Genomic DNA, 15,360 nt, shown 5'->3' on the forward strand with positions numbered 1-15,360 from the left:
CTTTCCAAACCAGTCCTTGTTCAGCTTTTCTGGATACCAGCCTGCAGGAGCACATAATAGTCACTTTTTTTCAGCAGTAAAGCATTTTGGAAACGAGATTGTAGGCATAAGTCTGATGAAAATATGCGAGACACGTCTTTGAGCAGTTATTAATGGGATTCCAACCTTTATTTGGAAAAGAGCTTTGCTATCAGTTTCATTTATGTATTTATTTCATTTATAGTCCACCATTCTCACTGAGACTCAAGGTGGATTATTAAATATAAAACTTCAAACAGAGACCTCCAGTAAATAATGCAAGTAGAACTAGATTTACACAGCTAGAAAACAAGGAAAACAACTGTTTACATCAATAAAATCTAAGGCACAACATATAATGCAGAAAGTGGGCTAAAGGTTGGATTATTGTCCTATCCCTGATAAAAGCAACCAACTGTAGCTCTTTTGAAAAGAAAATGCAATATTTGTGTTACAGTATATTGGAAAAGTAGGTAAGATGCTAGAATAACCAATGTATATATAGGAAATGACAGGCAAAGTTCTAGCCATCAGAAGTAGGTAGAAATAGTCACACATGAGGTTGTATTCACAGAAAGTTCATAAACACTTAGGTTTTTTTAATCTTTTGACATGCCTGCTAACCTTTTTATTGAGCAACTGGATGGAGAGAATACTGCATCCATGCTTTCCATATGCAGAAATGCAAGAGGCTTTGGGAAAGCTGAATATTCAGGGAAGGAGACTAGTATTTTCCAGTGTGTGTGCGCGCGCGCATCATGGAGCCCACAAAGAAGTAAAACGACAGCATCAAAGACTGGAAGGAAAGCAAAGAATACAGGATCGAAAGTCCCATGGATTTTGTGCTGTTATTTCCTTCTGAAGACTCTGAAATATCCTTCTAGCAGTTTTGCTCTGTGCAAATCCTCTATTGTCCAAAAACAAGGAATAACAATGATTCCGCCCCCCACACACACAACTCTCTCACACACAAAACAGTATCTGGCTACAGCATTCTGGCTTCTTGCTAAATGGGAAGAAATGTTCCTATAATTATTCAGCTATAGCAGCATTTTAAAAAAAACGCCTTCCAGCTAACTAGGTCTCAGTGTGTGAGAGTTGTATGCACACATGATGCCTATTTTTTTTCCTCTGGAAGATAATCCTCCAGTCATGGAGAGTTGGGAAGTCTCCAGCTTGTCAGGAGCCCTAATTAAACTAAGCTTTCATCTCAGACATTCCCCCCTCCCCATTTCTCCCTCTCTGTGAAACTTGTGATTCCAGAACCATGAAAAGTATGCATGCCCCTCCTCCTGCTTCCTCTCTTTCCTTCACACCAAGCCAAAATCCATGTCGGACAGAGCAGTACGCTCCCAGAAACCAGTCCAATGACTCTAACTGAACAGGACTTTGGGGGGCTGCTCCCACAGCCCAGTGAGTTGGGCATCGCCAGCATGGAAAGCAGCGATGGGAAAGAAGAAACCATGTTAAAGTCTGTGGCCGGAGGAGACCCCTTTGGGCCAGTGGAACTCCCCAAGAAGCCCACGGGAAGGCTGGTTATGCACAGCATGGCCATGTTTGGCCGAGAGTTCTGCTACGCGGTGGAGGCTGCCTTCGTCACGCCTGTTCTGCTCAGCGTGGGGCTTCCCAGAAGCCTATACAGTCTCGTATGGCTCATCAGCCCCATCCTTGGATTTGTGCTTCAGCCTGTAGTTGGTTCAGCCAGTGACCACTGTACTTCTAGTTGGGGCAAGCGAAGACCGTACATCCTGGCCCTTGGAATTATGATGTTGGTGGGGATGGCTTTGTACCTCAATGGTGATACGGTGGTCTCAGGTGAGTGAGCGACAGTTGGGTAAGCAGGGCAATGCTCTTCTGGTTTTGTGGGCCAGAAAAGGTGGGGATTTTATTTTCCCAAAGTGGTAGAAATATGCCTGAATAGCCCTGACTAATCTGACCTCATCAGAAACTAAAGAGAGTAGGCCCTGGTTAGTACTCGGATGGAAGACCACCGAAGAAGATTCAGGTTGTTATGCAGAGGAATATAATGACAAACCTACTCTGCTCATCTCTTGTCCTGAGGCTGCCATGAGTTGGTTGTGTGACCTGATGGCGACTATCAGAAAAAATGAGTCTTGACTTTAAAATATTGTCGCTCGGGGGTATGTATGTGTGTGTTAAGGAGGAGATGGTAATATGGAAGTCAGAATCGCAGGCAGAAAAATAAGAGGCATCCTCTTTGCAGGGAAAGAACTGAGTATATGTTAGATAAAATTATAGTCCTGCTACTGCTTCTGATTTGTTTGGGCATTCACTAAGTGCGCTGGCATAGTTACCTTTTCCCAGTCGCACAAAGGTTCCGGGACAAAGAAAATGGAAAAAAGAGTGACTCATTTGACTTGGGGAATAATCTCATTTGCATTGTTCAGTTCAGGCATTAACTGCCATCAAAAGTTGAACAATACTGCAATCCCATGCCCTTGAAACAGGTTGATACTAGCAGGAAATAAAAATGCCATTATTAACAGTAATCAGGACTTTTTTTTGCAGCAGGAACTCCTTTGCATATTAGGCTACACCCCCCAATGTACCCAATCCTCCCAAGATCTTACAGGGCTCTTCTTACAGGGCCTACTGAAAGCTCTTGGAGGATTAGCTATATCAAGGGTGTGTGGCCTAATATGCAAAGGAGTTCCTGCTATAAAAAAAGCTCTTGACAGTAACATTTATACATGACTGTTTTAAAGTTCAAATTGGCTTCCGATACAATATCTCATTATGACAACAGTCTTGAAAGCTAGGCCTGTATTATCCCACACGCAAGAGCCGTCTAGGGCAGGGGTGTTGAACTCATTTGTTATGAGGGATGGATCTGACATAAATGAGACCTTGTCGGGCCAGGCCATGTTGGGCCAGGGCATACGTGTATCTATTTAAGATTAGGTAGCAGATATATAAGAACATAGACAAACACAATTAAAGAATAAAACATGCTTAAAACATTAGCACTTGGTCTTTCTTTGTATTTCTCCCATGGGACCCAAGGAACTGGGCAAAGGAAGCTCTGGCTCTTTCCTTTCCTTCCAGGATGGAGAGAAGCCTCAGCCAACAGAAGGAAGTGAGGCCTGGCTCAGTAGCTCTGCTGTGCAATTGAGAGAGCCTGGCAAAGCAAGCTATCCCTCCCCCCCTTCCTCCCCAAGGGAGGAGCCTCAGCCAATGGAGAAAATAGAGGCTTTGCTCTGTAGTTTCTGTGTGAATGAGCAAGCCTGGCAAAGCAAGCTGTGATGGAAGGAAACGAGAGAGGAAGAAGAAAGCAGATGACAGCCAGTTGCTCGGGGGCCTGATGGGAGTCCTCCAGGGGCCTGATTTGGCCCCCAGGCCGCATGTTTGACACCCCTGATCTAGGGTTACCAATAGCCCATCCTGCCCCTTTAATGGGATGTTATTTACCATGGATGATGTTATTAAACATCATGCCATGAAAAACTTCAGCTGCACCTTTCCACTCACAAAGCCTCTGTTAAAGCAGCAGAATATTGTTTCTCTAGGCTTTCCCACCCGGCACAAAAAGATATATGAATCTTATATGGTAATGTTAGTAGGTACAGCCTACAATCCCAACAGCACTTTTCTGGGAGTAATCCTGATTGACAAACATGGGACATACTTCTTAAGCACTCATTTTCAGATTGCTTCCGTGATCCTTTATGTCACTGAATGGAAGGATCAATCCCCATTGTTTTCAAACAGTGTTTTCCAGCAATCCCCCAAGGTTAATGGGCTTTGAGGTGGATTTTTGCCATTTTGACAGCTAGCTGATAAGGTATAGATGAGAAATCGATGAAAAAAATCTGCTTGTTACTAACTCTGGAATAACCTTTAAAGAAATGAATGGGATTACTCAAAGTCTTTAATCTCACAGCACAATGTACAAATTGCTTGGACCTTGTGTTGAAACTGCTTGTGTCTCCTTATAATTAATGGGATTAAGCAGATTTCAGTGTGAGTAATGCTAGCGAATATGGTTTAAAATCCATCAGTCCTGTTCTCTCTGTGTTAAGAACATGGGTCTGTTTTGGAAAGGAATACCTACTTTGACACTTAATTAAACCTTTTGGAGTGTACCTATGCCACATAAATCAACTCTTAACTGTACACTCAGGGTAGAGTTACCAGGTCTGTAGGAAAATACCTGGAGACTTTGGGAGTGGAGCTGGGAGAGGGGAGAGTTTGGGGGAGGGGAGAGGCCTCAGCATCATACAATGCCACAGAGTCCACCCTTCAAAGCAGCCCTTTTCTCCAGGGGAGCTGATCTCTGCCAGCTGGAGATCAGTTGTAAAAGTGGGAGATCTCCAGGCCCTACCTGGAGGCTGGCAACCCTAATTCAGAACTGCCAAACTGCAGTCCAGAGACTGTTGCCATCCTTTTAGATTCCCATTGAATTGGGAGCTTGGGCATTCTTCACTTTTCTGGCCATTCCCTTTGCTCCTTTTGTCCCACCCCTTTCTGCAGTAAAGAGGGATCCTGATTACTACACAGAAAGAAGGGAGTGAGCAAAACAGCAGAAGCAGGGGCTGGAATCAGCAGGAGAAACTGTGGCTTCTGAGGTTAGTTTGGAAACACCACAGTGTCTTGGCTGAAACCAGAACAAAGTCTGAGTCCAGCAGCACCTTAGAATCAAAGAGTTGAAGGGATCCCCAGGGTCATCTAGTCCAAACCCCTGCACAATGCAGGAAATTTACAAATACCTCCCCCTAAGTTTACAGGATCAGCATTGCTGTCAGATGGCCATCTAGTTTTGTTTCAAAACCTCCAAGGAAGGAGAGCCCTTCTTTATGACCAACTAAGTTTTATTCAAGGTATAAACCTTTGTGTGCATGCACACAAAGATATAATGAAATGGAAATTATCAGTTTATACAAATAGGTAGAGGGTGAGCAGTACATTAGCATTCAGCATAATGAAGATGTTTAACAGATTCAAGGACCAAAAAGGAATAAAAAGCTTAGTTTATATGCTTACAGTTTGTTTGGGTTTAATTGGGGGCGGGGAGAACAAAGTTCCACCTGTCTCCTTTTACTCTCTGTGCTTAAATATTCCAGATGGCAGCTTGTTGTGGGGTGAAGCAAGCAGAGGCAGGTAGGGAGAGCCTGTTTTCTTCTGTGTAAGCCTCCTTTTAATAAGAAACTCCTAGAGTGCCAGGGAAGTCCCTTCAGCTCTTTGTCACTAGAATCTCTTCTTTGTTACTCTGTAGTAGCAATTCCTCAGACACAGGGAACATTTGCAAAGAATTTGCCACTTCAGAGCTTTGCAAATTAGCCCATGCATGTTGTTGGATGATGTAGGATTGCCAACTGTGGCTTGAAAAATTCCTGGAGATTTGGAAGCAGTGCCCGGAGAGGGTGGAGTTTGGGAAGGGGAAGGAGCTCAGCAGATGTGATTCCATCAAGCCCACGGTCTAAAGTTTCCATTTCCTCCAGGGGAACTGATCTCTGTAGCTTGCAGATTAATTGTAATGCTGAGAGAACTCCAGGCCCCACCTGGAGGTTAGCAGGGCTTTTTTTTTTTTGTAGAAAAAGCCCAGCAGGAACTCATTTGTATATTAGGCCACATCCCTGACATCACCATTGTTTCACACACAGCTTTTTTGGAGAAAAAGCCCAGTAGGAACTCATTTGAATACTAGGCCACACCCCCTGACACCAAGCCAGCTGGAACTGTGTTCCTATGCATTCCTGCTCAAAAAAAGCCCTGGAAGTTAGTAACTCTAGGATGTCAGCATTTAAGAAAGCCATGAATAACAGTTGCATGAAGCTGGGGCTTTTTTTGTAGCAGGAACTCCTCTGCATATTAGGCCACGCACCCCTGATGTACCCAATCCTCTAAGTGCTTACAGGGCTCTTCTTACAGGGCCTACTGTAAACTCCAGGAGGACTGGCTACATCAAGGGGGTGTGGCCTAATATGCAAAGGAGTTCCTGCTACAAAAAAAGCCCTGCACACGGCAAAGATGGATGCCAATGTGTTACTCGTTCCTTCTTTTGCAGCCTTGGTTGCTGACCGGAGCACGCGGAGGACATGGGCCATTGTTGTCACCATGCTGGGAGTTGTGCTCTTTGATTTTGCGGCCGACTTTATCGATGGCCCCATCAAGGCGTACCTGTTTGACGTCTGCTCTCACAAGGATAAGGAGAAGGGCCTCCATTACCATGCCCTCCTGACAGGTAACATGGAGGCTGACTCCTTCTCTCAAATGACTGGCTGCCCCATTGGGGAGGGAGGCAGCGACGGCTGCCCAGAATGCCTTTCCCCCCTTTTCCTTTCTTTCTCTCACTCTTTGTCTAAGCTTCTTGAATAAGCTAATCATCTGATCCTGTGCTTCAGTCACGAGCCCTGCTGAGCGAGTCATCATGTGACCGCAGCCGCTGCAGAAAGGGTCTGGAACAGGAGCCTTGTTCAATTTAAGAGCCATACCCTTAAGAAACAAAAATCAGGCTAAGAAATCTTCACCCTGCTGGTGTCCCACTCTCCACTGGGCAAAGTCTTTCCCCAGCCTATGGGCCTTCAAGCCAACATCCCTCAGGTGAAGGAGGAAAAGCTCCGGGGGCTGAAGGAAGTCCTGCCCGTCCGGAATAAGAGGCGTGCCATGGATTGGGAAGGGGATTCTCCCTTTTTTTTATTGTTTGTTTGTTTGTTTGTTTTGCAGATTGGTATTTTGACTACAAGAACAGAAATCTAGCCGAGAGCCAGAGAAGATACAACAGCAAAGGTTTTTGTAAAAATTAAGGCTGTAATCCTAGGTAGACTTACTAGGGAGTAAGTCCCGTTGAATGCAGTAGGGTTTACTTCTGAGTAAACAAAGGCTGTGCTACCTATTAAATGTCACTTCCGAGGGTGCGGATGACACAAACCAGCACTCCCTTCCCAGCTTTCCCTGGACCCCAAATGCCAGATGGGAAATAAAACTTGCCCTAGGCATTGTTACTAGCACTCCAATCAACGAGAAGGAAGACTTTTTGTTGTTTTCATTTAGCCTGATTTAGATAACGACACATTTCTAGCCCTGATGAAATGGAATTTTTAGCCTGCTCTTTTGCGCTACTGCTGCTTTTTATGGTGCTGTCTTTATTGCATGGACATCTTTTATGCTGTCCTTATTTCCTTCACGTTTGATGGATATATTTTACTGTTTATAGATTATGGTTTTGAATACTGGAAGCTGCCTGGAGAACCTTTCACAGTGGGGAGCAGGAATTCCTTTGCATAATAGGCCACACACCCCTGATGCAGCCAATCCTCCTGGAGCTTACAGTAGGCTCTGCAAGGAGAACCCTGTAAGCTCCTGCAGGACTGGCTACTAGGGCTGGTGGGAGTAACCTCCCCGACGTCATTGGTGTGATGACATCACCTGGAAGTGATGTCATCACACTGGTGACATCGCTCGCTGCCGCTCTAAGCATTTCTGGGGAAACTCTATGGTTTTCCTGGATGCTCTAACCATTTGGGAGGGAAAACTCCATGGTACAATAGGTACCATAGAGTTTTTCCCTCCCAAATGGCTAGAGCATCCAGGGAAACCATAGAGTTTTCCTGGAAATGCCTAGAACGGCCACAAGTGACGTCGCCAGCATGATGACGTAACTTCTTGATGACGTTATTGCGTTATGCGCACACTTTGTGCGTGCGCAAAAGCCCCCCACCGGAGAAGGAGGGGACTTGGCAAACCTACTGGCTACATCGGGGTGTGTGGCCTAATATGCAAAGGAGTTCCTGCTACAAAAAAAGCCCTAGTGGGGAGGAAAGTAATAATTGAAATACTAGTAGTGATTACTAGGGATGCCAACATCCAGGTGGGACTTGGGGATCTGCCAGAATTACAGACTATAGAGATCAGTTCCCCTGGAAAAGATGGGTGCTTGGGAGGGTGGACTCTCTGTCCTCCCCCAACTGCACTCCCAAAGTTTCAGAAGTTTCCCAACCTGGAACTGCCAACCCCACCCCATCCTGTTGGTGGCCAGCTGGTACCTGGCAACCCTAGTAATTACTCATGACAGATGGGCTATGCAGATTTCTCCTTCCACATTCCCACCCCTCCCCCATCGAAAGAGCTACCGTGGAATGTGGGTGTTGGTCATTGCTAATTCTGTATTACAAGAAATGGAAATCATTTAATGCATTGCATCATATCTGGAGCCAGCCTATATTATTTAATTCATTTTGCAATTTAATCACGGGTGGAATTCTAGCAGGAGCTCCTTTGCATATTAGGCCACACACCTGATGTAACCAATCCTCCAAGAGCTTACAAGGTTCTTTTTTGTACGCTCTTGGAGAATTGGCTATATCAGGAGGTGTGGCCTAATATGCAAAGGAGCTCCTGCTAAAATTCCACCCCTGGATTTAATTCATTTATGCCCTGCCTTTCTCCCCAAATGGGACCAGAGCAGCTTACATAATTCTCCTTATCCTTACATGACAATGTGAGGTAGACTAAGAGAATATGAGTGACTCAAGGTCACCCACCCAGAAAGCTTTCATGGCATGAGGGGGGATTTGAACCTGAGACTTCTGGATATTAGTCTTAACTACTTAACCACTATAATATTAACCATTATACCACACTGGCTTTCATATATTTATTTACAATTTTATAGATTGCCTTTCTATAGCTCAAGGGGGCGTACCATTCATATAACACTACAAAAATAAATCAGACAATCACCACAAAAGTTTTAAAAAAGCATAAAGAAACCAGAATGTGAAATAAAAACATTTTTCACAATGCAAAACACAAAAATCATTCCAAAACCGCCAGTGCATTCTACTGCACTCTTACAAACCCTACAGAACGACATTGATCTCATTCTACTTAGGTAATATATTTTTATACTTCCTTCATTAAAAAAAAATTCATAGGCTGTTTTCAGCAATTAATATATAGAGCCAATGAAACTTGTTATGTAGAGTCAATAAAGCTTGCAGCACATAAAACAGGCGAAATGCAAAATTAGTTAATGTCACACCTGGGCCTTCTAAATTAAATCATAACCATAAAAGACAAATAAACAACAGAACTGTAATGAAGACAATAAAGTACAGATAGCTAACCATATATATATATATATTAAAAGTCTGGACAAATAGGAAGGCCTTAACCTACTGCTAAAAAGACATCAAAACTCATGCCAGGGGAAGGGGAGGTCTTGGGCATCCGTTGCGACAAAACAGAAGGTTCTGCCAATATGTTTCATGCCTTTTGCTTGGGAACCTGGTGGGTAGGCACAGCATTACCAACCAAGTCTGTTGGGCAGACCTTGCCATATGAAATCCTAAGCATATTTATTCAGAAGTAAGTCTCATTGTGTTCAGAGGGGCTTAATTGCTAGTAAGTTTTGACTTGATAGTAGGGTTGCCAGCTCCAGGTTCTGCAATACCTGGAGATTTATTTTTTTTTACCTGCAGAGGGTGGGGTTTGGGGAGGGGCTTCAACAGGGTATAATGCTATATAGAGTCCACCCTCAAAAGCGAGCATTTTCTGCAGGAGAAGTGGAGATCAGTTGCAGTCTCAAAAAATCTCCGGCCACCGCCTGGAAGATATGAAGAAAAATTATGTGAAAATAAATAACTATGAACAATCAGATTTAATGTAAATTTATTATGATAATTATTAAACCTAATACCTTATGAAAAACTCTCAGGTGCTACCACAAAAATACTTCTAAGTGCTTATTAAAGAACTATATCTATAATTTATATTACCAGTATATCTATAATATATATTCTAGATATACAATAATATATATTATGGGGATTATAATATATCTCTAATTTATATTCTTAAACCTCTCATGAGAGTTTTGAGGATATAAATTATATAGTTTTTAAATGAACACCTAGGTACTTTTAGGGTTGCCAAGTCTCACTTGGCTGCCAGTGGGGGGATTGTCCTTGCACGCGTTTTACACATGCTGTGCAATGATGTCACCTCGAAGTTATGTCATCACATGTTGTACAGGGGCACTCTAGCATTTTGGTAAAAAAAAAACCCTCTATGGTACCATAGAGTTTTAACCCAAATGCTAGAGCATTCCAGCACAACATGCCTGGTGTGATCATGTCACTTCTAGTCATTATGCTGGGTGTGTCATTGTGCTAGGCATGTCAGGCACAAACGAAGCTCTTTGGGGGGTGGGGCTCCCCCGCCGGCCAATCCTGTGCCGGTAAGTTGGAGGCCCCTAAATTAGGCGAAACCCCACACGCAGTGGGAGGCTGGGAACCCTATGGTTTGTAATAAGATACTAGGTTTAATAATGATCATACTATATTTATATTAATTTTGATTGTTAATAGTTTAGTTATTTTCATGGAGTTTTTCTGCCTGCTTTATATCTTCTTTTGTTTTTTGCTTACCACCTGGAGGATGACAACTCTACTGGACAGTTTAAGGTTGGGAAGAAAGGATTACAGCCTTAATTGGCTTGTGCTTTCATTTGGGGGAGAGATGCCAGTCCTCTGCCTCTCATCCTAGACTCTGAATATTTGATAATAGTTTAGACTAGTGGGGCCAAGAACAGAACCTGAGGCACGGCTATGCGATCGGGAAAAGCTTGATTCCTTCACAGTTTGGGCAGGAGTCCCAACCTTATCCAGACTGCAAGCACCTTTGGAATTCTGACATAGTGTGGTGGGCATAGCTACAAAATGGCTGCCCCAAGAGGCAAAGCCAGCTCAAAATGGCTGCCCCAACTTACCTTCAATCACACAAGGAAGATCCTTGTGCTGCAGGGGTAGTTGCTGCCAAAGCAGCCTTTTTACAAATCTGCACGTAGCCAATCAAATCTCCAATGACCAAACAGAAGCTGTGCTGGGTGGAAGCCTCCCTGATTCTGCCCACTAGGCAGGCACCCGACAAGGTGTCAGCAGGTGCCATGGCACACACAGGCACCCTGAGCTAGAGTTACCACAGGCAGGAGCAGGTGTGGCCTTTATAGTCACCATACCCTGAGGTGGGGCAGCTGTTGGGGCCTACTGTCATTTACTTGCCCGTACACCACTCTTGTGTAGGGTTCCCAAATCCCCCGCTAGGCCTGGAGACCCCCGATTTGGAGTCTCCTCCCCCCGCTGGCCATAAAAGGGAAAGCGGGGGGAGGGGAGGGGGAGAACGGCAGCCCTTCCCACCCAGCCCCGATCGCAGCAGCCAGAGCTCTTCCGTTTTCTCAGGCTGCTTCCTGCCCCCAGTCAGCTGGCCGGTGAAGGGAGGGGAGCCCAGCCCCGCCTCCAAAGGACCATGTGCCTTTGCACCTCCGGAGGTGAGTGAGTTCTGCCGGCTTCCTATACCATGCCATAAAGTGCCCAGCTGGTGTGCCTGTGTTGCTGTGAGAAGCTGGCAGCAACTCGTGAGTACAGAGGCCAGTCCCCTGCATCAGATTTGCCAGGAACGGGGGGTGGGGGTGGGAGGGGGGAGGGGGGTGGAGAGGGAAGCATCTTCTCATAGGGTATAATGGGGAATTGATCTGGAGGTTTCAGGGGCTCTGGGGGAGCTGTTTTTTGAGGTAGAGGCACCAAATTTTCAATATAGTATCTAGTGCCTCTCCCCAAAGTGTCCCCCAAATTTCAAAACGATTGGACCAGGGGGTCCAATTCTATGAGCCCCCAAAGAAGGTGCCCTTATCCTTCATTATTTCCTATGGAAGGAAGACATTTAAAAAGGTGTGCTGTCCCTTTAAATGTGATGGCCAGAACTCTCTTGGAGTTCAATTATGCTTGTCACACTCTTGTTCCTGGCTCCGCCCCAATGTCTCCTGGCTCCACCCCCAAAGTCCCCAGATATTTCTTGAATTGGACTTGGCAACCCTACTCTTGTGGCCTGCATGCCATTCACCTACCCATTTGCTTTCAAGTCCTCCATTACCCACCCTCCCAGCCCCACCAGGAAAAGACATGCTGGTGGTGCATGGTGGCGATACTCATGCTTGCCATGCTGGTGGTAGCACTAGGGCTACCAAACTCCTGCTGGGTTGAAAAAATAAACAATCACACGGTTATAGTGACCAAATAACCAAATAATGAAATAATAATGTCAAGATATAACAATAACAAAAATTAGGAGTCCCGATGTGCAGGGGGTCTATTTGAAATTCCTGCTTCGTTCACACTTCATGCGAAGGTATGCTCCGTAAACGTTAATTTCAAAAAGTCCAGTTCAGACCAAAATCAATATAGATATTCACACAACAGTGACTGCAAAATAATATATTTTTCATAGGGACACAAAAGCGTTTCCAAAACAACTTCAGAGACAGGCACTACGCTCAAAATGGCTCAGTGGCGTACATTTTGAGTGTGGTGTCTGTCTTTGAAGTTGTTTTGGAAACACTTTTGTGTCTCTATGAAAAATCTATTATTTTGCAGTCATTGAACGTTGTGTGGATATCTATATTGATTTTGGTCTGAACTGGACTTTTTGAAATTAACATTTACAGAGCACCCCTTGTATGAAGTGTGAACGAAGCAGGGATTTCAAATAGACCCCCTGCACATTGGGACTCCTAACTTTTGTTATTGTTATACCTTGACATTATTATTTCGTTATTTGGTCACTATAACTGTGTGGTTGTAATTTTTTTTCAGTCCATGAGTGACCTCTCCCCATATTTACCAAACTCCCGCTGGGGGTAGGGGATCCCCCGGTTTGGGGGCCCCCAACTCAGCGGCATGGAGGAGGCTGCCAGAGAGATCCCCTTCACCAAAGAGCCCCATCATTGCAACATGTGCCCTACACTATGACATCACCCAGAAGTGACATCATCACACCAGGCACATAGCGCCAGGTGCACTCTAGGATTTGTGGTAAAAACTGCATCTTGCAGAGCCTACTGTAAACTCAAGGAGGATTGGCTACAGTTTGTGGTTAAGTTTGTGGACTCTTATCTGGAAGAACCGGGTTTGATTCCCCACTCCTCCACTTGCACCTGCTGGAATGGTCTTGGGTTAGCCAATAGCTTTGGCAGAGGTTGTCCTTGAAAGGGCAGCTGCTGTGAGAGCCCTCTCAGCCCCACCCACCTCACAGGGTATCTGTTGTGCGGGGAGAAGATATAGGAGATTGTAAGCTGCTCTGAGTCTCTGATTCAGAGAGAAGGGCGGGGTATAAATCTGCAATTCTTCTTCTTCTTCTTCTACATCAGAAGTGTGTGTCCTAATAAGCAAAGGAGTTCCTGGTACAAAAAAAGCCCTGGGCGCAATGATGTCACTACCGGGTGATGTCATTGTGCAGGGCACATCACGTGACAATGGGGCAGTGGCAGAAGGACTCGGCAACCTTAGGTAGCACCAATTGTATACACCACCCAGCATCATTGCAGAAATGGGTTACAGGTGGTAGCTGAGGCTGTGAGCACAGGCAATGGAAGGTTTTGCAAGCAGCTGTGGGGAAGGAGGCACAGAGAGCTCCCAAGTCCACAGCAGTGTCCATGACCAAACCAAGGGCACACAGCCATAGTGTGCCTACTCAGGGTGAGCTCAGTGCTTTAGCATTGCAGGAAGAGACTCAAATCTCCCTGGTTTGGGATGTTGCATTCAAGATCCTTTGGATTCTTATCCTTAATAATCAAGTGAGTGCAGGACTTTATTTGTAGCAGGTACTCCTTTGCATATTAGGCCACACACCTCTGATGTAGCCAATCCTCCTGGAGCTTACAGTAGGCTCTGTACTGAGCCCTGTAAGCTCTTGGAGGATTGGCTACATCAGGGAGGTGTGGCCTAATATACAAAGGAGTTCCTGCTACAAAAAAAGCCCTGAGTGAGTGCCAGGAAACCTGCCTTGGCACCCCTGGATGCCACACTGGGGATTTCTGCTCTGCAATGCACAGGACTTCCTTTCACAAACACCTTGCCCCATTATAAGGATGCCCAGTTTGCTGGTGGTTACATAACATACTTGGCTAAGTATGTTCAGACAGATGAAGCATTTGGAGAACAATTTCAAGCCCTCCAGAGGATTTGTGATGAGTTGTTATTCTTCCCTGCTTGAGATATTTCTCCAAATGATTTTGGCTTTCTGTCCCATCCAGTTCATCAGTTTGTGGGTTTATTTCTGCTGGCAAAGGACATCTTCAGAAGCAGATTTTTTTTTCCTGAGTGTTCATTCACTCTGATTAAGGTGCCAAGTTGTGGGAGGAACTGCGCATCTGTACGGATAGCTGATCCCTCCACAGCACAGTCCTGGGTACCCCCCCTCACAAAGGATGGGCATTCCTAGCTCTGAGGACACTGGGGCCCTGAAACGTCAATGGCTGATCTTTCTTTGACCTTCTTCAGACCAGCTTTGCATGTCGGGCTGGTAGAGATGGGGAGAGAACAAAGGCAGCACCATGTGATCTGAGCTTCTGCTGATCCCACATAACAAAGAGGAGGTTGTGCTGCATTGCAACCCCTGGGGCTGTGACGTCAACTCCCGGCAGAGTTATTTCACATGTGAGGGAGTATACAGATGTTGTCCTTTTAGGTCGTTACATATCTAGCTAATTAACCATAGGTTTGTGGGTTTTAGCTGGGGTTTTTTTTGCATTTGTAGTTTCCGACTGCATAACGTTGTAGCTAGAGACCTGACAGTAGTAATGATGATTCATTTGTCTGATCCCATTCCAGCCAGAGTCACATGAATAAGTGCAGATAAATCCATCTCAGGTTTCGTACTGGGCCAAAGGATACCTTGAATAGGCCAGGGGTGAAGTTCTGCATTGTGTGTATGAGCAGGGCTTCTTTTGTAGCAGGAACTGCTTTGCATATTAGGCCACACCTCCTGATGTAACCAATCCTCCAAAAGCTTACAGGGCCTTACAATCCTTCAAAAGCTCTTTGTACAGGGCCTACTGTAAGCTCCAGGAGGATTGGCTGCATTGGGGTGTATGGCCTAATATGCAAAGGAGTTCCTGCTACAAAAAAGCCCTGCGTACGTGGGACCTGTGATGCCTCTTCCTTTATTTGCTTATCAAAAGTAGAGAAGGCTGTTTTTATTTTGACAAAAGAAGTGGCACCCAAAATAAAATATAAAGAGTTAAAAGCAACAAAAATATAGTAACAAAAATAAAATACCAAAGGTAGTATAAAATGTTAAAAGGAGCAGATGTTATTAAAGCTCGTAATCAGATATCAATTTTAAAAGGTCATTCTGAGTAAAAGAGTTCTTTTTAAAAAATTTCTCTGCTCCTCTGGCCTAAAGGTTTCGAGTAGTATCAATCAATTCCCATTAGGAATAAGAGGAGGAAAGGAAGAATTCAAGCCAGAGAAAACGTATTAGAAAAAATGTCTTGTGCTCATACTCTCATGGCCCAAACAAGAAATTCAGCTAACAACAGAATATTTG

General features: G+C 44.8%; 1 protein-coding gene across 3 annotated transcripts in view; it reads left to right on the forward strand.

Annotated features, from left to right (window-relative positions):
- Positions 1-1,337: 1,337 nt before the first annotated feature.
- SLC45A2 (solute carrier family 45 member 2) overlaps positions 1,338-15,360 on the forward strand; it is a 47,609-nt gene continuing 33,586 nt past the window's right edge. Inside the window, exons 1-3 of one of the 3 annotated variants that reach the window (XM_060236094.1) lie at positions 1,338-1,833; positions 6,044-6,220; positions 6,703-6,765. In XM_060236094.1, the coding sequence (XP_060092077.1) occupies positions 1,386-1,833; positions 6,044-6,220; positions 6,703-6,765 (688 nt within the window). In that variant the 5' untranslated portion in view covers positions 1,338-1,385. The remainder of the gene's footprint in view (positions 1,834-6,043; positions 6,221-6,702; positions 6,766-15,360) is intronic. The other 2 variants (XM_060236095.1, XM_060236096.1) reach the window with 2 other exon arrangements.

The sequence above is a fragment of the Heteronotia binoei genome, chromosome 4 (assembly GCF_032191835.1).
Source record: "Heteronotia binoei isolate CCM8104 ecotype False Entrance Well chromosome 4, APGP_CSIRO_Hbin_v1, whole genome shotgun sequence".
Classification (NCBI taxonomy): domain Eukaryota; kingdom Metazoa; phylum Chordata; class Lepidosauria; order Squamata; family Gekkonidae; genus Heteronotia; species Heteronotia binoei.